This window comes from Tauraco erythrolophus, chromosome 4 (genome assembly GCF_009769465.1).
Source record: "Tauraco erythrolophus isolate bTauEry1 chromosome 4, bTauEry1.pri, whole genome shotgun sequence".
NCBI lineage: Eukaryota > Metazoa > Chordata > Aves > Musophagiformes > Musophagidae > Tauraco > Tauraco erythrolophus.
This window is the reverse complement of record NC_141468.1, coordinates 35,610,208-35,636,112: the sequence shown is the minus strand read 5'-3', so window position 1 is coordinate 35,636,112 and position 25,905 is coordinate 35,610,208. Positions and strand designations below refer to the sequence as shown.

Genomic DNA, 25,905 nt, shown 5'->3' with positions numbered 1-25,905 from the left:
TCCACATGATTAGACTAACAGCTCCTCCAAGCCTTCCAACAGAGTGGAAAGGAGTGGAGGCAGTGACTGATAGGACACCGCTGAGTAGGAAACAGACAGCCTGCTTCTGATGGGAGAGGTCAGAAGTCTTCTGATAAAAATTATCCTGAGGTTGAAACATGGTTTCAGGGCAACCCCATTCACCCAGAACTCAAAGCGCCTTTCCAAGTTCTGGTGGGTTATCACCAGAAGCTTTCTTGTGTTGCAAGCACAGCTGTAACTCCTTTCACCTGTCAATTGCCATGGAAAGGCTGTGTCAGATTCTTAAACTCAATGCAGCTTTTGCAAAGAGAAGTGAAGCCCTGTGTAATTACGTGCAGTAATAGGTTTCATACAATTTTTTGCTTCCAAATGGATGCTTCTGGGATGTCAATAGGAGCCACATCTCTCTCAGAAACATAAGATGGAGAATCGACTACTAGTGCTAGTCAGGTATTTCCATGAGAAGAGATATCACTGTGGAGTGCCTCGAAGGGATTAGGGATGGTTGGACTTGATGATCTACAAGGTCTTTTCCAACCTAGAAATCTATGAATCTATGAATCTATGAAGTTAACAGAGCTATTGCAACGTCTTAGAATGACCTGTTAGAAGCCTTTTAGATTAATCATGGCCTGTGCCTGGTGGAAATGCATCAGTGGAATGAGGAAGCAGATGTAAAAAACGTGCAGATATATCAACCTCCAGCACCTTTTTTTTTTTTTTTTTTAAATTGATAATAGGATATAAAAATAAGATATAGGAGAATTCGTGTTCCTCTTCCTAAATGATGTGGGTTGAGGCATTGTTAATGTTGGGGATGCGTTCCTTGGCTTAGGGAGGTGGGTTTTACGTGTTAAAAGATTTTCAAGTCTTAAAAGGCACAGTAGTAGTGAACCCAGTAGAGCAGCCTTCTGCAGTGTAAAGAGCTGAGACTACCAAGGGAATCTGAAAATATTTGTGCCTGTTAAACTTTTTCAAAATACCTGACTTAATACTGTCCCATTTGATTGCAAAAATATGACTTTTGAATTATGAATCCCTGCTCATGGCAGGAGGGTTAGAACTAGATGATCTTTAAGGTCCTTTCCAAACAAAACCATTCTATCATACTATGATTCTGTAATTTTTAAATGCTATGTTAAATTGTATTTGAAAATTGTTTTATTTTAGAATTCAGTACAGCGTGACTTTGTTAGATCTACTTGATGTTACTGTAACTCCCCTTTAATTTGGTGACAGTGCTTTAAGAGTGGATTTGTTCTTCTACTATATATGCATATCTACTAGTGCATGTATACGAGATTACTGCATTTTTACTGCTTGTCAGCTTCTTTTTTGAGTCCCCACACTCGTTCTGTGCTATAAGTATTCCCCTGGATTACTTTTAGTTATGCATGAGATCAAGTAGCAGTTTCACTACAATAGTGTTTTGATGTAGTTTTTGTTAACAGGTTGGCTGAAAGTGTATGGCTTTTTAATGGATGATTTGCTGTAACTTGCATTTCCTCATAATGAACGTTCCTTGGATATCATAGGAATCATGTCCACCTGTTATTAAAGAATCCATGGCAAACTGGTGGAAATAAACTGGCACACAAAGCTGTTAACTTTGGAAGGAGCTATTGAGAAAAAGTTAAACTTGCAGATTCTACATTCATTCAGCCATACATTATTACTAACAGTTGGCTTAATTAAATGTGTAACTGAATTTATGAAAAAAATGGTAAGCATCAGGTATAGGAGACCACCCTCTCTTATCTGATCTCTTATCAGAAATAGACAAATCCAAGGAAAATATATTATTTGGCTCTTCTCTGTATTTTCCACCTTTTTTCCTACGTATGGAAAGCTCAACAAAAACAGCGATAAGCGTTGTGAGTTCTTCGTGGAGAAGGAAAAAGAATTTGATGTTGCTAAAACAAATTTTTGCAAATTTGTGCCTAACATACATAGTTTAAAATACTGAAATACAACTTAGACAAATGATTTGAGTAAATAATTGTTATAGACCAGATCTCTTTAGTTTTGTGCCACTTTCTATATCAGCTAAATAATTAATGTGCATGACTGTTGCTCTTTTCAGCAAATCCAAATTAATTTGTTCATGTGCACTGACCATAATAATAGCTGGCTTCAGATTATTGAAGACTATTACTATTCCTGTTCCAAAGGAAGCTTGTGAAATTCTTTTAATTCTGATACTTCAGTTATTAGGAAAATAATTTTACTGGTATTGGAATAGAAGGCTTTGTCAAAGTAACCGGAAAGCTTGTTAACTTTGCTGATTTTGCAAAAATGAAGTATTTTAGTACTTTTAACATCACAAGAGAACTGCTTCCATTTAAGCCCTTGATCCCTTGTGTTCAGCTAAAACAACCACAATCAGCTTGTAGCCGGGTAAGCTCTGAAGCTAAAGCTGTGACACAAATGGCATTTGAAGCCCATAGAGCATTGAATCAATTCTCTCAGAACTGGAATTACTTCTGGCAGAATTCTTAAAAATTCTTGGCCCCAGTCTAATGAAAACTCTCTGTAAGCTATGAAAGTATCACAGTCAAAACTTTCCCAACAACTCAGGAATCTGCCATGTGCTCAGTTTTATTTTTATGATGAAGATTTAAATTACTGATAGTCAGATTGGAATTTACAACAGAAATACTAAAATGCCCAAATTTGTAGTACAAATATGCAAGGTCTTGCACAAACCTAGAGTAAGAGGAGTTTCCTTCAACAGTTCATAGTCTAACAAGAGGAAACCAGTTGCATGCTGGGATAACTGAGTATAACATATACTTATACTCATTTCCTTGAGCAGAAAGCATATGAGGGTTGGTAATTTTATTCTCTGAAATCCTTGAGAGGTTGCTGGGCTTTTTAATGAAGGAGGAAACAAAAGAAGGGAGCAAGAGGAACGTGGAGCAAACATGAAGGCAGCACGGGAATGCACTGTTCAGAGCAATAGCTGTAGGAAGAAGAGATTCCTCTCATAGTTCATTAGTTTTCATAGCCCACCTGGCTTGCTTGGATCCTGGTGTCTTGAAAATTCTGGTTTTGGGGAGTCTTCCAAGTTTGAGACCTAGAAGTTAGATGATAATTCCAGCAGGAAATGTTTTAATGACATTAAAGGATTTACTTCAATTCACAGAAATAAGAAAATGTTGAGTCTGGATAAAAGTTTTACAAACAAATAGTACTTGAGCATGATTTGCAGTGTAAAACATTTTAATAGATCCCAGTGTGCAGTAGGTATTCATCATATTCTGAAAGTCAGGCCTTTTGGTGTCACTCAAGTCTGGCGTTTCAACTTCAATAGTTTTCAAAGTTGATAGGCTATTCAAAACTTTTCCCTTGGTGTAAGGGAAAAAAAAATATCACCCAGGGCAAAACCCAAAGAAGCCAAATTGTGGCTTGCAAGCAGTTGAGATCCAGCTTGCATGCGGGGCTGCATGCAGCTCTAGCCCAGCACCTGTGCTGAGGCCATGGTGTCAGGTCCCTGTGTAGCCCAGAGCCCCAGCTATGGGAAGAGGTGAGTGAGGAGAGATGCTGCAGCTGATGTGCCAAGCTCGTCGATGGTCATAGCTGCATGCACAGTCTAGCCCTAGGGTGTCACTGCCATTTCTCCTCTTTGAGCCGTTCCAAGTACTCCTCATTTCCTTGGCAAGTCTCCTGGATTCCTGCCCTGTGGAAATTTTGGTATGTAGTATGTTGGGTTGCGAAGTTTGGCCTTTGCAGCCACAGCTCAAATGTAGATGGAGACATGGAGTTCTCGGTATCCTGTTTAAACTGGTTTATCTTAAACTTGTAGCAGTAAATATCTAACTGTACTTTCTATTCTCGGGAGCTGAATCTCTGAAATGAAACCACTTCTGAATTACTGCATGCACCTGCATTTAATTAATATTTTCTGTAGTTTCCGTTTCAGCAGAAAGAGACAGGACCCAGCTGCTAAAAATAACATAGTGATTTTACTGAGGATGCTGAAACATCTTGCTTTTTGACTTCCATCTTTGCTATAGAAAGCCATTACCCAGCTTGCACAGGCTGGGTAACGAGCGGTCTGCGATACAGTCTTGAGCTTCTCAAAGATGGTTGTTTTGCATGTTGATTACTGATTTCAGGGTTAAGAACAGTGTCGTTTGAGCTAGCCTAGGTTTATCAAGGTAATGCATACAACTAGTGTGTTCAGTGATGGCACATCTTACTCTACATTTTGTCAGTTTTAAGTGCTCTCTTACTTTAGGAAAAGCAAGTAGTAAAATGATGGACAACTATGGGAAGCATCCTAAACGTCAACTTCTGTGCCTTCTTTAAACATAACAGCTAATTCTAGTTAAAAAGACCAACATGTCACTCCGATATTTTTTTCAATACATTGGTAGAGAACACTAATAATGAATTTTGAAATACATTATTTGTGTTTTGCAGTCCTATCACTGAACTACAATTATGCAATGTGAAGCAAACGTTTTCACATAGAAATTTTTTAGTGACTTAAGGAAAAGTTAGCAGGAAATGACTACATGAGTAATTTCCTTACAAAGCCATACCAATGCATCAGCCATCTGATTGACAACATTTCTGCTCTTCTTGTGGTTGCAAAATTTTTTAATACTTTCAGTTTGAAAATATGAGGTGACTTTTGAGATTTGAACAAGCACTAGCAGGCAGTAGGTTAGAATCAATATTTGCATGATCAACAATGTAATTTTCCAGGGTGAAAGCTATAAAATTTTACCTCCTGAGCTACTCCAGGCAGAGTGACTAAGAGCAATGATTCAAATACTGAACTGTGCCCCACTGAACAATCTAATCCAGTACCTTGGTGGTGTCCCCAAGTCTTTTCAGGACTTGGGAGGTGTATCCATTCTTTTTATTTGTTTTTCCTTTCGACATTTCTTGATTTTAAATAAATAGTATTTCAGAACAGTAATTCTAGGAATTCGAGCCTCTGCACTACTTACATGCTTCTGCATTGTTTTGTTTGATTAGTATAGTTTTCTGATATACTGTTTAGGGCACGATATATTGTATCTACTTCTGACTGGTGATTAATAGGGAGAAATATCCTCAGCAATAGAGGGCGGCTGTGCCAGACAGACAGGCTTAATTTGTATTGTCAAATCTGAAATTTCTAGAAAGTCTTTGAAAAATCTTGTTTGGCTGCTCTAGAGCAGAGAGTGCAAAGTAACTTTCGTTTCCTATGTTTTTGTTTCTGCACTCCTGTGATACACTTTACATAAAATCGTAAGGTTAGGAGCCATCATCTTCACAACTTCTGATCAGGAGCTTTGTTCATATGATACATCTGGTGAAACAGAAGAGGAAAAGAAAGAAAGCAAATTATGGCCTTGATATTTGTGCATTTTCAGCTCCCCAAGACTGAGCAGGGTGAGGGGATTTTTTCTTTACCTCACAGCTTGAAGCTGTATGGGTATTACTAAAAAGCTGATGCTGAAAGTCCTCTAGAGTTCTGCTGATGAAATGGTTTATTTTCCTTAGTTATAGTCTTCTGTATTCAGCCAAAGGTATTTTATTAAAAGTATAAAGTGTTATCTTTTTGAACTGTCTTTCAGTAATTCAAAATTAATGACTATTTTGTCTTTATTTTTTTTGCCATGCTCCTCATCTGTTTTGATAACAGATGATAAAAATAACTGTTTTCCTCACTCATCTCCTTTTCAGGCTTTCCTGTCACCAAAACTGGACCTTATATTCAACTGATACAAATCGATACAGTTCTGTTGGCATGCACTGCTATGTGCTTTTAGTGAGCTGCCTTTGCATATGATCCAGGTTCTCTGTTTATTTCTATTAAGGAACAATAATAACAAGTTGTAATGACTCATTCTAAAATGTCCATTTGTGCTGATGCAAAAATACTTCTGCCATTGATAGTCAAGATCATTTTGGTATCTCTAACCAACCCTAAGGAAACCAAGGACCATGAAGCATGCTGTTGTAATGCTCACTCGTTAATATATTTCTGAAGTCAGGCCTTGGGTGAGCAGGAGTCCTATTAAGTTAGAGTCTAGCTGAAGGAACTGTAACATGCAATGTTTTCATAGCTTATTCATAATTCCTCTGCCTCTGCCACAACTAATTAGTATTCTAGATGAATAGCTGCCCGTCCAACATGTGTAAAAATAAAACAAGTTGCTACCAGTGCTTGTACATTTAGAAGTAATAGGTGTAACATGGTTTGAAAAAACTCAAGATAGGGTTGATTTCAAAAGAGGCTTTACCCCCAAAAGGATGTCCTGTATGATGCATTTTTCTAAGCTATTTAAATGAGTTCATGAAAAATATGTTGACTTTGCCTAAGCCTAAAGTCACTGCAAAGCGTTTGATATGTTACATCTTAAGGAACACTGAGCACTAAAGAGGCAAATACTTCAGTCTCCACTTTTTAATTGGGCTTGAATTGCTCTTATGAACATAGGCAGACAAGAGCAAACACTGGCAGAAACTGAGCAGAGGCAAAGGTTTTAACTCCCTCCTGACTGTACCTCTTTTAAATGGCATTTCCTTTAATGTTGAAGTCCCATGGAGGCAGAGGAGAGGGCGTGAGGATTGCATGATGCAGTAGCAGCTTTGCTCCCAGGGACTGTAGGTGGCAAAGGGCATGTCCCTCTCTCCCTCTGAAACAAATATGCCCTAACAAAGAGGTGAAGGTTGGAGGGAGGGGGACAGTTCATCCAGACGTGAGATGGAAACTCACGAATGATTACATTCTGCGGGAGGAACAACACAGATTTGATGGGGATCTTAATCATTTGGGAAAGCAGTAAACTGCAAACCCTACGTAGAGTCTGAGCAATAATCTGGTAGGAATTAGGTTGCAAATGTAGGTTGTCCAGGCTACTATCACATCTCTGTCCCCTTTGACTTGTCTGAGATTTCTCTGTTCATTTGTATAAAGGGTGTAGAGTGGCTGAAGTTTATTTGTCCTCCCCTGGCCCAAAAGAATTTGGAAGATCCTAGTGAGAGAGAACAAGAAACTCTAGCACAAGAGTTTCTGCTGAAATTCTTCTTCAAGAACCTCTGTGTGAGGATTTTTTTTTTTTTTCTCAGGAAAAAAATTAACAGATTTGAAGGATTTTAGTCAGAAATAAGCTAAGGAAACTTGGGCATGTTATGTTTACAGTCTAAGAGTAACTCTAGACTCAGAAAGTACTGTTATTAAGAAGAGAAATAATACTGGCTATTCCACAATACCAATAAAATCTAGCAAAGAATTAATGATTGTCATTTGAATTGTTATTATACCACAATATAATATCGTGAAGTTAATTGCATGTACTGGTGCTATATTTGACCACTCTCTCAAATATTTGTAAATACTAAAGATTCTTAGAGTGCAGTAGAACTGCACAGGAGACTATTATATTTTTACAAAACACAACACTTGTGGTCTACATTGTGAGATCGGTTTGAAAAAAAGTATAAGCAAGTCTTGACTTAAATTACTATCAAGTGAGCGTCCTTGTGACTTCTATAATCTGTCTGTGCTACCAAAGAAAGCAGGCAGGGGAGTAAAGGCAGCAGGGGCAGCTTTCATCTCCACAGCTCAATGCTCTTCCTTTCACCTGTCCTCAAAACATGTTGGCTGTGGTTCCCGTTCCTCGGTGTGTTACTATTCCCCAAACCATGCCTTGACATTGTTGGATGTGTCACTTACTGAATCAGTGCTGGACTTCATGTGGAGTTCTTTATGTAAAAATAAAAGAGCTGGTAGATGGACTTTCTCCCCAATTTACAGATGTAGAAATCAAGATGTGGGGAAAGTTGAATAGGTGAAAAGATTTGCATAAGAAGGCAGTGGCAAAAGGTCCTATAAGATACAGCTCATCTCATTTCTGCTCCCCTTGCTCACCTGTTCAAATATGTCAATATCTGAGAGAAGACATGGTGGGGTTTATATCATATTTTTTTTTGAGTGGGAAGTGCAGCCAATTAATAAAACCTGAGGAAATACTTTTCCTTTGACTTTCAAAAATGACATATTCTAAAATGGCTAGCTCATTAAATTGCAGAAAAAAGGTTTAAAAGTTGTCTGAGAGTAAACAAATGAGATCTGCAGTGAGCCAAGAGGAAAGCCTGGGTTCTGTGGATGAGATGCTTTTAGCTTGGCTGAAGTGTCTGGATGGGAGGTCACTCTAATCCCTCTTATCACCTGAATTTTTCTCCGATGTAAAAAATAAGCTAAAAAATGAGCAGTGAGATGTGGGCTGGTGACTTTAGAAGCTTGGAATGTTTTACTTTGCTTTAGGTTTTTACTTATATGTAGTCACAAAGTATATCTTTGACAGAAATTAAGCAAAATTGCCTATATTGAGTTTGTTGAGCATTCTGGGTTTAGACATGAACCCTACTTACCTCATCCTTTCTGTTTTGTAGCTTAAGATGCTTTGCTGCTTCGTCCTTCTGTGTCTTTTTCTCCTGCCTGACACAGTTTCTTGAGTGCATATTATTTCTTTCCTCCCTCAGAGTTCTTGTCAGTTTTAAATAACAAAAGTTTCCCTGCTGAAGAACCACGTACTAGTACTTATCTTTTTCTCTTTGTATTTTCTTTAGCTTAAAAAAAAGATAAAGTAGCAAAGGGAGTGTGCTACAAAAGAGCTTTGAGGACACGGGATTTTTTTTGTTACATGTTAAAAACATCAACATGTATCCACTACTTAACTGTTATTTGCTACGGGAAAGAACCTCCTTTACTAAACGTGAAAACTAAAATTTCAAATATGTTCTTAAAATATAGTGGGCTATAAATAGAAAGTGAATAGTGCAGCTGGGCAGCATTATAATAGAATTTCCTTCTGTTATGTAAGGGAGATGGGGATGACCTTCATCACTTACTGTAAGCTCTCTCTTTTATGAATTACGAGCCATTCAGCTATTAGTGGAATTAAAATCTATAATACTGCCAATCATTGCCTCGTATCCCTATGGAGCCCTTCGTCTTACTGTCAACATGAGAGAGTGTGCAGTCACTGCAGACATATGCCAGTGATATGTTTATAGCCCAAGCAAAGGAATAGTGTGGGGTTTGTCCTCTTCTGTGCTTCAGCAATTTTGAACAATCTTGACATGATTTTGCACTTCAGGAGCAGCAGTGTAAGTTAATGTTCACTGGTGTATGGACTGAGAGTCATGGTAACAAATCACTGGTAAGAAAATGTAGGTAAGAATGTTTTAAACTTAAGGACATATATCGTATGTGTGGTGCCATGGCCAAAGGGTAGAAGACAATAGTAGAAGAGTGTCAAATAAATTCCTAGCCAAAATGTTTGAGTTGTTTTGCAGTTCCTTTGTTTGTTTCCCTTAAATGGCCTCTGAACTAAATACTTAGAAATTTAATGTAAGTCATACCAGAGCTGATCTGAAACAACTTTTTGCGGAGCTGAATCCAAACTAAGCTGAGAATGTGCTGGTTGCATCCTTGGTTCAAATGTGTAAAAGTTGTAACTCATGGTTATGACTGACTTGACTCCTTGCTTGAGGAAACTCAAGATCTTCGGTCAGTTCACTGTGCAAGTAAAACCTGCCTTCCCACTCATTAGAAAAGAGAGAACAGCTGACCAAACTAGCGTTTCTCTTTTTGACAAATTCTCTTTTGTTTAGGACTTGGCTACTCTTACCCAGCAACTGAGACCTTTAGAGAGTAGCTCTAGTGTGTTAGTCCTATTTCTAATCTGTGCAAATGAAGCAATGTAACTTTCAAACACTAGTAGGTATCTAAAATGGGGTTTTCAGTGTATTTCAAGATGTAGAAGTGCTTTTGCCATCTTGATGAAAAGAATTACTTTTATTTTTCAAGATGGGACTAGCAAGGAAACAGAAGCATGTGTTATAGTGAAGGTGAGGTGCTATACTGAGAAGTATGGACAAAGTGAAAGCAAAACCACGTCTTTGTCAACAACTAGAAACAGAGCCCAATACCTCTCAATTAGCCTTTCTAATGTGGATTGGCACAATCAGTTTCACAGAATCTTGTTGGAAAAAAAAATATTTTTTTTTTACACTATTCATGGATGCACCTAGTTCATCATGGCTAATTAGGCATTCTGAGTTATTGTATTCCATTGATACAAATGTCACCTCCTTTTATGATATTGGGTGTGTAATGAGAGACTGTCACGTTTCAGTTATCGGTGGAGTCTGTGATTGATTGATCAGTTTTTGACAACAAAGAATTGTTAACAGGGCTGCATGGTGAAGCAGTCAGTGGAAAATTCCCTTTCATAATGTTTCTATCTAATTTTGGAGCGCCGCCACTGCCACACATGAAATAACAACACGATTGAATTTTTTTTTGCTGGCATTTAGCAGGACCTATGGGGGTGTGCAGAAATCAATGGGGGATCTGGAGTCTGGAAAATTACATACTTGAAGAATTAATGAACTATAATTCCATATTACATCCTCAATCACATTTTGCTTCCTTTTCATTAATGGAACTAAATTAGTTTTCCATGGACAGGGTACTTTAAAAAATGCAATCGTGCTCTTGCTAGGATTTAAAAAAAAAAAAAAAATCTGTTTGACAATAGTTATTTTTTCATGCAACGTGACAGTTGGAAATTTTTAGTGAAGAACATATCTGCAGCACTGACTCAACCTGTTGAAACAATTTTTAACATGACATTTATAGCTCCAGCTCTAGTTTCCTGCCCTTTGAGCCAGATTATGGTTTTAAGGTGACTCAGCCAGAATTTCTACTAGATCTAGGAGGTGTAGATATAGAAGCAGCAACTCCAAAGGCATTCAAAATGCATTTTTTCCAACATGAGCCTAATTCATTATCCAGGGGAATGGGGGAAGGAAAGGCCATGGTCTTCACTCTTCTCTGAAGGCTGTATCTGAGATAACTGATGTTTCTAATGCTGTATAGAGAAAGTCATTTTGCTTGGGGAACTATGTTATGCTACGATAAAATTTTGGGTGACCCTTCTCTTTGCTGTGCCCCACAGGCCAGCTGTAATCTGGCCCCTCATGATTTAAACTTGTAACTGAATGAAATGTTGGGATGCAAATGCAGTTAAAATAAAGAATATTCTATAGTTTAATGGAGACTTTGATGTGAGAACCCATGCAGTGAAAAGCATGTCCTAACACTCACAATACGATATCATATCTTTAATGAGTTTCAGGAAGCTGAACAAACCAGAGTGAGATAGTAAATGAAGTCAGGCTCTAGGACTTCTATTGATTCTATTGACCAAGGAAGAAAGTTCCTTTGGGAATCAGCAGCAGTCTTAGAAAAAAGGAGCTGATCAGACTTTACAAAACAGATTTAAAATGCATTCCGAACAACTTTGATTTTCTGACATAACTGATATCTTTCTGGATTATTTCAGCAGTCTCAGCTTCTGTATTCTTGGGGATTTTATTCTTATTTTATTCTTATTATGTAAATATCATACATCAATATGTATTTGATATATAAATATCAATATTTATATGCATGTGATATATGAGAATGTAGTGGGATGCAGATTCCTAAAGCTGATATTTTTGTTTTAACAACAGGATAGCTCCACTGTATTGAACTAGTTTCAGGCTCTTAAATTTCTTCACTGGGACCTGTTTTTTGTATAAGATCTCAAATCAAAGGTCTGATTGAACAGCAGGGTCTTCTCAAGTATCATCATATTAGAAATCTGCTCTCACATGAAAAACAACACAAACACTTTTCTCTTCTTAATTTTGAGAGCTGAGACTCTAGAACTCGCAGTTGAGATAATGAACCCGTCTCAAAGCTACTCCAGAAAATTGAGTTTTGACAGCAGATATGTTATGCAGTACAGTGAACTTTCATTTTGTCCTACTGAATAAGGCCTTTTACCCCTTGCATACGTATTTACTAAAATCAGATAACCCAGACATCATCTTAATCCTACTAGGCATCCTGTTATCTAAGCAAAAGTCTGAATAGTTGGGACATGATCTTTTATATCCAAGCCAGACATAACACCATGAAAATGTATTGACGTATGCAAACACATATCAGAATCTGACTGTTCCAAATGTACCCATAAAAAAATAATTAAAGATTTATCTTTTTAAACAGCTTCATAGTCCCCTAAAGCACTTCTTCAGTGATCTGTTTCTGAAATTATTTTTCTTTCAGTGTTTGCACTTTATTTATACTATGTAGGGGCTGGGATGTAGCTGGCTCTGGAAGTTAGCGTTAGGCTGGAAAGGCTATTGCCTTTGAAATGAGAGCTCAAATTTAGCCTAAGTCAGTAGTGACTGAACATTATAGAAGTTGCTGGCTGCTCATTAATCTTTATAAATATATCCAGTGATAAGAACCCAATTAGCACTGGGACAGATTATTGCAACTGGGAGTCTCTATTAATTGGCAGTCTTAGCTGAGTACCATGTATTATATTGTCCCAGAAAAACTCCAAGAATGCAAATAACTAAATTCTAAGTATTCACAGCTGCCAACCCATGGTGTTGCCTTCTTGACAGGAGAGGGCTACTGGGACTTTGTTTTGTATTGACCTGGATAAAGCAATTTATGAAAGAAAGGCTTTTAGGACTAAATTGTGCTCTGTGTCTCTGTAACTTTGTGCTTGATGGTGGTATACAGGCTTTTCTGAGAGGAGAATTTGATGATTAATGTTTCAGTCTTGAAGTGAGTAATATAAAATGGTGTAACCACTCCCCCCATTCCCTCATACCATGGTTCTTTGTTGAGTGCAGCTTGACCACATTACAGAGCTTGGTCCTATTGCTGGATGAAAGAGCACTGCTATCTTTCAAATTGGCAATTTTATACCACTTTCTATCTTCAAAAGCTCTTATTATACAGAAATTCTCTAATAATATTCATCAGACAGCTAGCTTTCCTTTTTTTCTTAGTGCACCAGTGGATAATTTGCTAATGATCTTATTTTACTCTTCAGGGAGTGGAGTTTTCTCAGTCTTCCCAAGAGCAAGGGCTATAATAGCTGAAACTGTTGCCACAGTTCAGGAAATGAGTGATTCTGAGATATAAAGAAGGTGATTTGGAAGAGCAAGTTTTTTTCATGCCAAGAGGAGCTAGGTGTATACAGTGCTTACTTTCAAAATGCCTGTGAATGTGAGTCTAATTTATTAGAGTCGGGCTTCAGTTAGCAAAAAAAAAAAGTTCTTTTTCCAGTTGAAAAATGGGTGACAAAATATGGAAATAACCTGACTGACTGATTTCAGTTTAAGAAAAGTGCACAGGAGGAAACCTGAATATTTAAAAAACAACTCATGTGCAACACAGGTGTGTAATGATCAGTTACTGTTTTGTGGCAATAGGGTATGTACTGTGAGAGCATCCATGAGTTACATAGGGTAGAAAGAGTCCTCATGTTCCTTGTGTTTTGTAGGCTCACCAGTCTTGCAGGTGTGTGTTCTCCAGCCACAGTGTTTCAAGAGCCAAAATCACAAATTTTTGGCCATGCAGATGCCATAGGGTGACGTACAGCCAGAGCAGGTGGTGCTGAAGTGTTACGGTACAGCTGTGTAGCTGCTCTCCAGCTTGGAGTGAAGGTCACTTCCAGCTACTGTCTTGGTATTGCTTTCTATTCCAAACCTGGCCACTTGTGTCAGTGGGGTGGCAGATTTGGTATGTGCAATTGTGCTCTTTGTTTGAAAACGAAAAATAGAGAAAATGCCACCTCCATGATAGTCAATGGGAGTTCTACCATAAATTGGAGCAGAGCCAGGATAAGGCCATTTGCTCCGGCCCGTCACACATATGGGGCTCTGTTTCATTTCCTGGATGGGGATGCTTTCTTGTTTTTTTTCTTTCTTTTTCCCCCACTTTGCCACAGCTTTTTATAGCCAGTTAAAGAGCAAAACTTGCATACTCAGAATAAGATGTCTGTTTTGTCTATTTGCTTAAAAATGTCACCACCTGCTATTGAAAAAAATACATCCCTCCTTCTATTTAAACATTTAATTTTTTTCACAAGTGAAAATGTAAAGCCTTTCAGTAACTTCCTTCTATAGACCAATATTTCATTTTTCATGCCTTTCTTGTACAGCATCAAACAGGACTTCATTAGTGCTGTTAATGTTCCATATAGCCCACTGATATGGCATAGCCACTGGCCAAGCAAAACTTCAATCAGTTTTTCTTCTCTTGTCAGCTCACACCTCTGACTGAGCAGCTGCAAGATGATTCATCGGAGAATGCTTCACCATAGGACAGAGAAAAATTATTTCTGGCTGCTTTTCCCATACTAATAAGATAATTTCAGTTGTAGATACTTTTGCAGCACTTCCTGAGCCATGCTATGCCCATTTGAAAATAGAAATCCTTTTATCTAAATGTCAAGAAAATTTTCCATGAAATCAGTGCTTTAGCTCTGCAAAACATATTTCTGCTGCGTTTTCTTGTTTAACAGAGTTGCAACAGTTATGTTCTATCCCATTACAGAGCAAGTCTCTACTAGAATTAATGATCAGCATTAGCTGGGAGATTTAGAACAAAATTCTGTGCATAAGGAACATATACATTCTGAAACCCACTGGCACGTGCTGTAAAATATCGTTTGCCAAAAAAGTTAGTGGTGAGGAGCATTGTTTGGGATTTCTTTCATTTGCTGCAAAATCATGTAAGGAGTAATGGGTTATTCAGCATCGATGTAGCAATGGTTCCAGTGCAATAGTTTGAGGCAATCAAACTGTCAAGAATAGGACATTTCTAAAAGACCAGCAATGTGCTTCTGTCCATGCTTGTTCTGGGAGGCTTTCTTACATAACTCCACTCAAGTTTGCATGCAGCCATAACAAAACCAGAAGAATGTATTTCTTCTTTATTGGCATCTGTAAAAGCATTTCATCCCAAGTAATATTTCTTGTGATATAGGTTTGTCAGTTAGTTTGCAAATAAATACAGAAAAGCTGCTTTTGTTGTCAGTTTACCAATACTGATGTGACATTCAAGGCTTGTGTTTTTTCTGAATAATCAGTGAGTTCATCAAAATGCATTCAGCCTGTGCCTGCAATACTGCATTTATAAGGCTTACAGATTCACAAATAAATTGTTCTGAAGAGAGAAACACAGGCTTTCTTTAATTTGTATCTGTTACTTTGACCTAAATAACACTCTCTTGTCCACCTTATCACCAGTAAATACATTCCAGTTTCCCAAAGAAGAAATATATGTCATCCAGTGTCTTAATGCAGATTATTCAGTAGCCAGTATGAAGATTCATATCTAGTCTGAACTACAGCTTTTCTCTTTCAGCCTCTGAGTTTACATGCTTCATTGATTCTCTGGGGCTTGTAGCTTTGGCCAGCCCCAACAAGTTATCTTGTACTGACCAGATGATCCCAAGTGTTTAGCACAGTCACTTAGATTCTGTTCTGCCAGACAAGCTGTCTCCCAAGTGGCATATTGCCCAGTGGTAAAGGAACTTTTGGATTGTAGTCCTTTCTTCTTTTCCTTTCCTTTTTCTTAAGTAATCTGCGAGTATGTGAGCGAATAGCAGTAGATAAGGCACAGACTGCAAACCAACCTTTTCTCACTACAGTAACATAATTTCATTGATCTTCCTCTGATCTCTCAAACACCTCTGAGGTCCCACTGGCTCCTGGCTGCTCACAAGAAAAAGGCCAGAGTTTATACTGATTTAGAGAGAGACACACTGAACAGCGGAAGGTTGTAAAGGTTTGGCATTTCTCAGCCTTGCAGCAGGACTTCTTAGACGATTATCCTGGATTTCATAGTGGAGTTGAAAATTCTGTGTTTTAAACCAACAGAGACCTATGACTTGATTTGTGGTGCACAAAGTGGCAAAATATATGCTTAGTGCAATATTCCAGCAGGCATACTGGTAATTTTCATCACCATAAATAGTGGTGTTGTACACCAGGCACACCTGGTTAGAGAGACTGTTGATAGAAAATGAGACCGAGACATAATAATGAAAAATTCTAATGAAATTTCATCAAGTATCTGTAAAGCTTTTAGAAACCAATACACTTATGACATGGTTGTACAGTTTTTCCAAAGAAATTCCAAAGAGATATTATTTTAGAATCATAGAATCATAGAATCGTTAGGGCTGGAAGGGACCTTCAAAGGTCATCTAGTCCAACCCCCCTGCAAGGAACAGGGATATCTCCAACTAGATCAGGTTGCTCAGGGCCTCATCCAACCGGGCCTTGAACGTCTCCAGGGATGGAGCATCCACCACCTCTCTGGGCAACCTGTTCCAGTGTTCTACAACTCTCATGGTAAAAAATTTTTTCCTAATATCCAATCTGAATCTACCTCCCTCTATTTTAAAACCATTACCCCTTGTCCTATCACAACTGGCCCTCCTGAACAGCCTCTCCCCATCTTTCTTGTAGGCCCCCTTGAGGTACTGGAAGACCGCTATAAGGTCACCCCGGAGCCTCCTCTTCTCCAGGCTGAACAGCCCCAACTCTTTCAGCCTGTCCTCATAGGAAAGGTGCTCCAGCCCTCTTATCATCTTCGTGGCCCTCCTCTGGACCCTCTCCAACTGGTCCATGTCCTTCTTATGTTGGGGACTCCAGAACTGGACGCAATACTCCAAGTGAGGTCTCACGAGGGCAGAGTAGAGGGGGAGAATCACCTCCCTCGACCTGCTGGCCACGCTCCTCTTGATGCAGCCCAGGACGCGGTTGGCCTTCTGGGCCGCAAGAGCACATTGCCGGCTCATATTGAGCTTCTCGTCCACCAGTACTCCCAAGTCCTTCTCCTCAGGGCTGCTCACGATCCATTCTCCGCCCAGTCTGTATTTGTGCCTGGGATTGCCACGACCCAGATGTAGGACCTTGCACTTGGCCTGGTTAAACTTCATGAGGTTGGCACGGGCCCACCTCTCCAGCCTGTCGAGGTCCCTCTGGATGGCATCCCTCCCTTCCAGCGTGTCGACGGCACCACACAGCTTGGTGTCATCGGCGAACTTGCTGAGGGTGCACTCCATGCCACTGTCCACGTCACCGACAAAGATGTTGAAGAGGGCCGGGCCCAACATGGACCCCTGAGGGACGCCACTCGTGACCGGTCTCCACATGGACATCGAGCCGTTGACCACTACTCTCTGAGTGCGGCCATTGAGCCAATTCCTTATCCACCGAGTGGTCCATCCATCAAACCCATGCCTCTCTAGTTTAGAGAGAAGAATGTCGTGCGGGACAGTGTCAAAAGCTTTGCACAAGTCCAGGTAGATGACATCCGTTGGTCGACCCTTGTCCACCGATGCTGTCACCCCATCGTAAAAGGCCACCAAGTTCGTCAGGCACGATCTGCCTTTGGTGAAGCCATGTTGGCTGTCACCCACCACCTCATTTTTGCATGTAAATAAAATACCCACCAACCCCCTGGCATGTATTAAAAAAATTGAACTCAAAACCAAATGTGGGTGACTGAGCAATACCTTATGGTTTAGGCAGGTGTCCCCCTCATACTTCATAATTTTCTTACCTTCCAATGTGAAACAAAGTGCTTTTGATGGATAAGGAAGCCTTGGGGTTTTTTTTCAAGTTTGTGTGTGAATAGATTTCATAAGAGACTAGATTGAATATATCTTTATCTATGCACACATTAATATTCTCAGAAAAGAGATTTGTTGCCTTACTGCAGCTCCCAAGTGATTTTCTTAGCCAGTTTACACTTTCTCCTATGAAAATAACTGATGACATAAATGGGAGCTGTTTAACAGGGACTGTGGGCAGAATTTTGACATATTTTACATATATCTCAGTGGTCACATCACACCTCTCCTTCATATCTGCATCCTGGAGGATGCTAGATCAACTGCAGAGGTACTTTTATAAGTTCGAGTCTTAATTTGTTATTTGAGTTCTTAGTTTTGGCCTACTTTGGCCAGAATGGCCAGTACATCGAGGGTTTTTTCATTATTCAAAGTAATGGTAGGGAGGTTTAGGGGTTTTTGTTTATGAAGGCAGTTTGTGCATGTTGTGTCTCCCTCTGTGCTAGTTCCATAGGCACCTCTCAGTCAGCTTGCTGCTCATGTAGGTATGCTACTTCTAGTATAAAACACAATGGTAAAGTGATGAATCTGATAAGGAAGGACACATTTTTATCCTTATTTAACTCCGTACTTCTGGTATTCCCTAAACATTAACAACACTCATTCTTTGGGACTTATTCTTTAATATGGGTTACTGTGTAACTGAAAGCACTGGAAACAAACATGTCACACAGTTCTCTGCATCTCTGCTAAGTCCATGAGTCTGGGTATCCGCAGGATGTGCTTTGGTGGATTTTGGATCTAGCAAATGCGTCCAGAAATCTGTTCTATGGTGAGTTGTTACTGTAGAGTTTAGTCAATGAAAGTTGGTCTTTTAAGAAACACACATCTCAAAGGAATTACCAGGAGGAGGAGAACACATTATATTTCATCTTCAGGGTCTGAGCATTTGTTTGGAATCCCAGCTGCTCTCTTTGATGGTGGACTCAACAAGAACTCCACAAGATAGGGAAGCCCTACTAACCTAAAATTGGTGTCACCAAGAGCATAAGCAAGGACCAGAGTGAGTATTTAATGTTTTGATATGCCCCTAGAAACAATCTTTGTTTGTCAAGAAGCCTGCACTACTCAAAGGGTTCACATCTTATTATTTGAACTGGGATCCAATTCCTTTCTTCATACTGTGAGCAATTTAAACAGATGTCAGATTACCTGTCATGTACTGTGACCAAATGAGTTGTTAATATGTAAATAGTAAATTGGAATTAGCAGAACCTCCACTGTTGGCAGGGCCAACATCATTAGCCAAGTCCTTTTATGGAAATGATTCAAAATTTTATTGCAAATAATTCTGGAAATTCAAGTATCAGTAATGGAAACACTTCTGTGAAACCCAGAAATGCCAAAGACATTGTTCTTCCATCAGATGAATATAGCAATTTCCTCTGTGTGAATTTTCTCCTTCTTTTTTGTTGCTCTTACTAAACAGACATTGATGAATGCTCAGATGGCTTTGTTCAATGTGACAGCCGTGCTAACTGCATTAACCTGCCTGGTTGGTACCACTGCGAATGCAGAGACGGCTACCATGACAATGGGATGTTTTCACCAAGTGGAGAATCCTGTGAAGGTCAGTATCTAAAAAAGGTGGGGTAGTGTTATGACGTGCATTACAGTAATGTCTAGTATCTCTGACTGTGCTGGTCAAGTAATTGTCTTGGACACCGTATCAATGAAGTTTAAAACTTCATCCAAAGCAATCATAAGCATCCTAAACAAAAGGCAAAAGAATATAAAGTATGAATATTCCTAACATATAGGAGCAGCATCAGTGGCCATTTCTATGATTTGCTAAGATAATATGTGAAGTCAAGCACGGTGCTTGAAGCGCAGTTTCTCTGACCCTACTGCTTCTGTGCATGGTCCTTGCATAAGTGATTTCCTGTGGGCTGATAGCATGCACTGTAATCTGTCACTCCACAGTAATCTGTATGTCACATTCTTTATATGTAGACATGGGCCTCAATCCAGACCTCAGTTCCTCCACTTCGTTCCTCTTACACTGAAATAGCCTGTGATGAAAATATTTCCCATTGCAAAGAATGGTTATGCTGCTCTGACACTCTTACTCACACCTGGGTTAATACTGTGGTGCCTCTCCTGTGCATAGGCTACCGGCTTATAGAAAGTTGCAACATGAAGAACAGCCTTACAAACAGGGAAGCTCAGCAGACTTAGGGCTGGAGCAAAGTGCAGGGGACAAGAGAGTGAAAGGGAGGACAAGGAGATGGGAAGGTTTTCTTTCTTTATGAATGATGTTAGAGACAACAGCAGGTTGGTAAGAACACAGTTATTTTCAGATGCAGATCTCTTAGTACGGAATGTTATTCAGCTCTGAAGATATTGCATGCTGCTGCTCTTAAATAAGAGAACAAACCAGTCTGTTTTGCCATGGACTGCTTAGGGTAAAATCAGGAGCCTTTCTCCCTTCTGCCTCTGAGTGCTGAAATATTCAGTGCTCACGCAGTGTAAGGTTTCCTACTTCGCTGTTTAAACTCACATTGGTGGGCTACATCCATCCCAAAGGGAAGCAATTGAATTAATTTCACTAAGGCAGATACACAGACAGTTCTCCAGGAGCAAGAATGACCTTTTCGATATCCCCATCATCAATACTTTATTTCAACACATTTTCGCCACTGCTGAAAGCCTGTACTCCCAGGAGGAATCAGTGATTTGAGTCAGCCACTGCTTTCATAAGTCGAGATTTCTTTGTCAGGAACTAACTAAATGTCAGTGTTAGCTGGCCAGGTGTTAGGACAGCAAGGTGCAAAGAAGAAGTTGTGCTCCCTCTGATTATAATGTTGCCCTTCTGTCACTCGCAGCGCAGGTGATATTCTAGCCAGGCATTTATGGAAATTTTATGAATAGCCCAAGTTTTATCTTCAACGTCAATATAACATTTGTCTCGTGGGTTGAAGATAGTGATTTGGCAACTCAAGAGATATACATGATACAAAGTGACTCTGTTAAGATGTGTGCAAACAAGCAACAATTATGCAGCAATTTCTAAGCAAATGAAAAGCCAAGGAAAAAGAAATACGGGGATTGCTACATGTATGCAGAAGGGGCAATTATTAGAATGTTTTGACCTTTTCTACAAAGTGCCAGCAGCTCTCTATTAAACATACACAGAGGATAACAAGTAATTAGAATTAAATCATAGACGCTAGGAAGCTATCTTCATTGCTGATAACCCTAGTCATTAGCAGTAGAACACTTTCAGTTTGATTGATTGCAGCTCCAGATTTTGAAATGCATATCAACTTGAGATGGGAAGGAAGGTTAGATATTTTATTAGTCTTACTACATCACTTTTTATTGTATTGAAGCCTGCGACATTGTGTCTCAGACAGAAAATGAAACCTGAAAAGGTATGAAGAGACAGCCTAGAATCCATTGCAGTATGGAAAGTTGAACTTCCAGTAGCAGAGCAAAGTAGCACAAAAGCAATTGACTTCTCTGCTGTCAGATCTTTCCACTGTGAGAGATTCCTCTACTGAGTATAAAGATGTAAGAAAATGGATTTCTTTTGTCACGTCTTCAGCATCCCCTAGTTAGATTGAGATTGATTGAGTGATTAGATTGAGCTGTTGGTGGATAGTCTTCTAGATACTAGTGGCTTAGCAACTTCATCTGCCAGTTCCCTCAGGACCCACAGATGCATCTCATCAGGTTCCAGGGACTTGTGCACCTTCAGGTTCCTTAGACACCTGTGTAAACTTCATGAAGATCAACAAGACCAAGCACAAGGTCCTGCACATGGGCCAGGGCAATCCCAAGCAGAAATAAAGGCTGAGTGGAGACTGGATTGAGAGCAGCCCTGAGGAGATGGACTTAGGGGTCTTGGTTGATAAGAAACTCAACATGAGCCGGCAACGTGCACTCGCAGCCCAGAAAGCCAACCATATAATGGGCTGCATCCGAAGAAGTGTGGCCAGCAGGTAGAGGCAAGTGATTCTGTCCCTCTACTCTGCTCTCACCTGACCCCACTTGCAGTACCGCGTTCAGCTCTGGGGACCCCAACAGAAGAAAGACAGGGACCTGTTAGAGCGAGTCCAGAGGAAGGCCACAAAGATCGTCTGAGGGCTGGAGCACCTCTCCTATGAGGACAGGCTAAGAGAGATGGAGTTGTTCAGCCTGGAGAAGAGAAGGCTCTGGGGAGACCTTCTAGCAGCCTTCCAGTACTTAAAGGGGACTTATAAGAAAGCTGAGAGGGACTTTTTGCAAGGGCGTGTAGTGATAGGACAAGGGGCAATGGCTTTAAACTGAAAGAGGGGAGATTCATGTTAGATCTAAGGAAGACATTCTTCCCTCTGAGGGTGATGAGGCACTGGAATAGATTGTTTCAAGAAGTTGTGGCTGCCCCATCCCTGGAAGTGTTCAAGGCCAGGTTGTATGAGGCTTTGAGCAACCTGGTGTAGTGGAGGTGTCCCTGCCCATGGCAGGGGAGTTGGAACTAGATGATCTTTAAGGTCCCTTTCAACCGAAACCATCCTGTGATTCTATACTTCAAAATAGTGTTTTATATGGAGTGCATAATAGGCTTGTCTTTGCTCATCTGTTTTAAATTTTAGTTGCTTTGAAGAGAGTTCACTCTTTCAGTGGAGAAAACATTTAAAAGCCAAGGAAGTATGGGTTCAAATGTTTCTTTCTTGATTGTTCTGTATGGTCTGCCTCGAATTTGGGTCTGTAGGTGTGCCCTGGACATGTACCGATAGTACTACAGATAGTACTACAGAGAGCACTTCAGTGATCAGTGTTAGTCAGCTCCTTGTTTCCTTCAGCAAAGCCTCTAATTTTAAAAATTCAGGTGGAAACACCTCTGTTAAGATCACAGAGGCACAGGAGCATTTCCTTGAAAACTTTAGTTTAACAGAATACCAAAACTGCATCTACCCCTTTTGCAGGAAATGGCCCCATTAGGACATCATACTAAACATTCCTAGCTAGAGGTGGACTCCTTGATAGCATCAGACTTTGTCAGTGCTTGATAATGAAATAATAGTTGCTGAATTGCAAATTTTACACATATATTGACCTTGGCTACTGCTGCTTCATTGGCACAACTAAGAGTATTGAGTATTTTGACTAATGTACTTGAATGCAGAATTTCATAATCCCATTTTATTGTACCTACAGGCAATGTAAGACCTAGAGATCCCTTTGCTATTAGTTTTGCTTCACATTATACTTCTGGGTAGGCCTGTGGTCTCTATAACAATTACCGAGAGAAATGATGGGAAATGCAGCTGAAAATGATGGGAAATTCAACCTCTTACCAGCACTTGCTGCTTTTCACTTGGAAATAGAATTAAGTTATGCATCATGGTATTTCCAGAAAAGTGGTGAAGGATCAGCTCCTTAGTCTTTGAGAATTTCATGGATTTGGGAAGTCTGAAGTTTTATATGTATATGTAAATATTGCGTGCTATATTACCTGGTACCTTCCTCTTTGCCTCCCTATAGCTTTTCTTTATGATTTCTTTATGCAGTCTTATTGGTGCTGTGAGAGTTGTCTCTCATGTACCATGTCATAAAAGAGAGCTAGGCTGATATAGTAGAATGTTCAGGCTCAGTTAGTATTTACTCTGCAGTTCTGTGTAAGATCCTAATTCCGTTTGAATTTGTGCCCTGCTATGTCTAAAAGCTTCTGAAATCAGCTGAAGAGAGGCTGTATTGGTTTGTACCAGAATAGTGCAGGCTATACCTCATAAATTGTTGGACATTTTGCATACTTCCATGTCTGAAGAGTAGCTCACCTAATTAATACAGCCCCTAAGGACTTACCAAGAGTATCTGGCAGGTACCAGCTGTTGTTGATATGGAATATGAGATCAACATGCCTTCACTCTCAGCAGGTACCACATTCTTTAAATGAGACAGGTGCAAATGAAAGGATTGCAAAGCATTGATCCAGAATGCCCAATTCAAAAAGGATCTTTCTTGGTTGTAAGGATTTCTCTGTATGTGAACTCACACTTTAGGATTTCTGTTCTGAAATGTCTTGTTATGTTTTTCTTCTGCCGTCCTGCTTCCAGAAGTAGAATCACTTCTCTGTGTGATAGAGCAGGCTGACTGACAACACAGAGGTCTAAGGCTCTACTTATACAATATTTTCTACAATCCAAGGATAATAAGGAATGGAGACATATTACAAGCCTCAGGATGCTCCCCAGCCTTAATGAATGAGCAAAGTCTAAAATGGTCACTTCAGCATCCATGTCTCTGGATCTGGATGGCAGAGCAATTGCTGACTGTCAGGATGTCTGAATTTATCTCACAGTACATCCAGTATTTTAACTAGTATCTGAAATTCCTTGTAGTTGAAAAACCACTGTCAGTTCAGAGTCCTACGCTTATATCTTTCTACACTGCTGTTAATGTTTAACAAAAGCTTTGTTATTGATAGCACTTAAGGAGACAGGAAATAAAGAATTACTACTCTTCAGCAGGAAATCTTGCTAGCACTCACAAAGCTCCATCAAAATCCTTTCGCCTTTATTCATGATCATAAAAGGCCAACAAATAAAATGACTTTTTTTGCATCCATCACAAACAGAGCTATAGGCATTAAGGATTCATTATTGAGTTTGGGAACCCAACTTAAGGATCACGAAACAGAAGGCAGATATGGAGACCTGTTAGTATTTAAATATTCTGGAGTGTGGGCAAAGTAAAAAATCGACAGTTTCTCATCTTTTGTAAAAGGATCAATAAAGCAGAAACTCGACCACTACATTTTATAAGACAGTAATTTGAACACATTTACTGTATCAGGAAAAAAAATTTCTGTAAAGCTGGTGTTACTGGCATCTGAAGTCTCAGCTCTTCATCTGCTAAGCACTCTGACAGCTGGCTTGCATGAAGTCACAAATAAATTATTCACAATTCACTTGCTCTTTGAAGAATGATTATATCAGTCAATAGATATACTTAGGACAGAGAAGAACAGAAACCAAACTTTTTGCTCAGAAGAGCCTGAACTCCCCCTCAAATGCATCCCTTCCTGTATTGCCTTAAGCAAAAAGTATTCAGGTATCCTGATGTTGCCTTGCTGAGCTAATGCTACTCCCCAGAGCTAAAGTAACTGAGAAACTTCAGTTGTTTCAGAGCAAATCAACTATCCGCCATCTCAACCCATTTTTTCCAACAGTGTATTTCTCAATGGTAGAGATGTTCATCTTCACTTTCTGTAGATGACACACTAACTACTGTCAGAACGATTCTGTTAGGATACCGTGTCCAGGGAAGACCTTTCTGGGGTTTATGTGAATGTCCTGCACATAATACTGGACAGCTCATGAGAGGAGAGAAAGTTGTAACTTTCCATCAGCTGTATCGGAATGCATCTCTGAGCCCTTTGTCACTACCTAGCAAGGTGTACACGGATTATTTTCTAATTGTGCCTTGTTCATGTTCCTTGTGAGTTTTGTCATCTGTCATTACAGATACATCAATATTGTATTTGTGTTTTTTTTCCCCAAAAAATATTATTAAGCTGTCATTATTTAGAGCTATCCACAGTAGCTCCAAGATCGCTTTCCAGAACAGATCTAAAAGACTGATTTGATTTTTGAATGGATATTTCCCCATGCACCTTACAATTGAATCTCATCTGACATATTATTGTTTACTTAGTCAATATCATTAAATATTTCTATATTTTACTGTCAATCTTTCATTTTTAGTACTTTTTTATCAGCAGCCTTTTTTGTCTTGCTGTTCCTTCATTCCCCCAGATGACTGTATGTATTGGGCAGCACACATTCTGGAACAGATTCTTGGGGAACAACTCTGTCACAACCTGACCATTTATTCCTGCCTTTATTACTTGCTAATTAACCTGTTATTAGTCTGTGAGTCAATGACCTCTTTTATTCCATGGCACATGGTTCCTTTAAGAGCATGTATCATGCAAGAGAAGTCATGAAAAGTTTTTGAATAAAAGTAGTGCGTTATATGAAATGTATCCCCCTCTTTAAAGCCTTTTTCATTAGTATAATATATGTTTACTCTGAATCTATAATATAATATCTTTAAACAATGTTCTTTCTATCTGAAAACATTTTATCCTTTGGATGCTAGTTTTAATTAATCTTTAAAACTTCATCATTTTAACATAATTCCCCCTTTGAAAATAAAAGCATTACCACAGAGGTTTTTTGCAGCCTTTTCAATTCTTTTAAGGATGTTGAACTTGCATACATTGTGGTCCCCGTTGGTCACCAATACAAAGTAGTTGTTCAGTAGAGACATTTTGATCAGAGCCTGCACATTGCTCAGGGCCAAAGGCAAATGGTGCTTTGTCCCTTTGGAATTCTTTGGCTATCTGTTCCAAGAAACAGTCAATAAATCTGTTAAATACAGC

At 39.4% G+C, this 25,905-nt stretch overlaps 1 protein-coding gene across 1 annotated transcript in view; it reads left to right on the top strand.

Moving 5' to 3' along the window:
- Positions 1–25,905, top strand: part of NELL2 (neural EGFL like 2) — a 164,676-nt gene that overhangs the window by 128,450 nt on the left and 10,321 nt on the right. Inside the window, exon 16 of the mRNA XM_086609966.1 lies at positions 18,964–19,104. Coding sequence (XP_086466092.1) covers positions 18,964–19,104 — 141 coding nt within the window. The remainder of the gene's footprint in view (positions 1–18,963; positions 19,105–25,905) is intronic.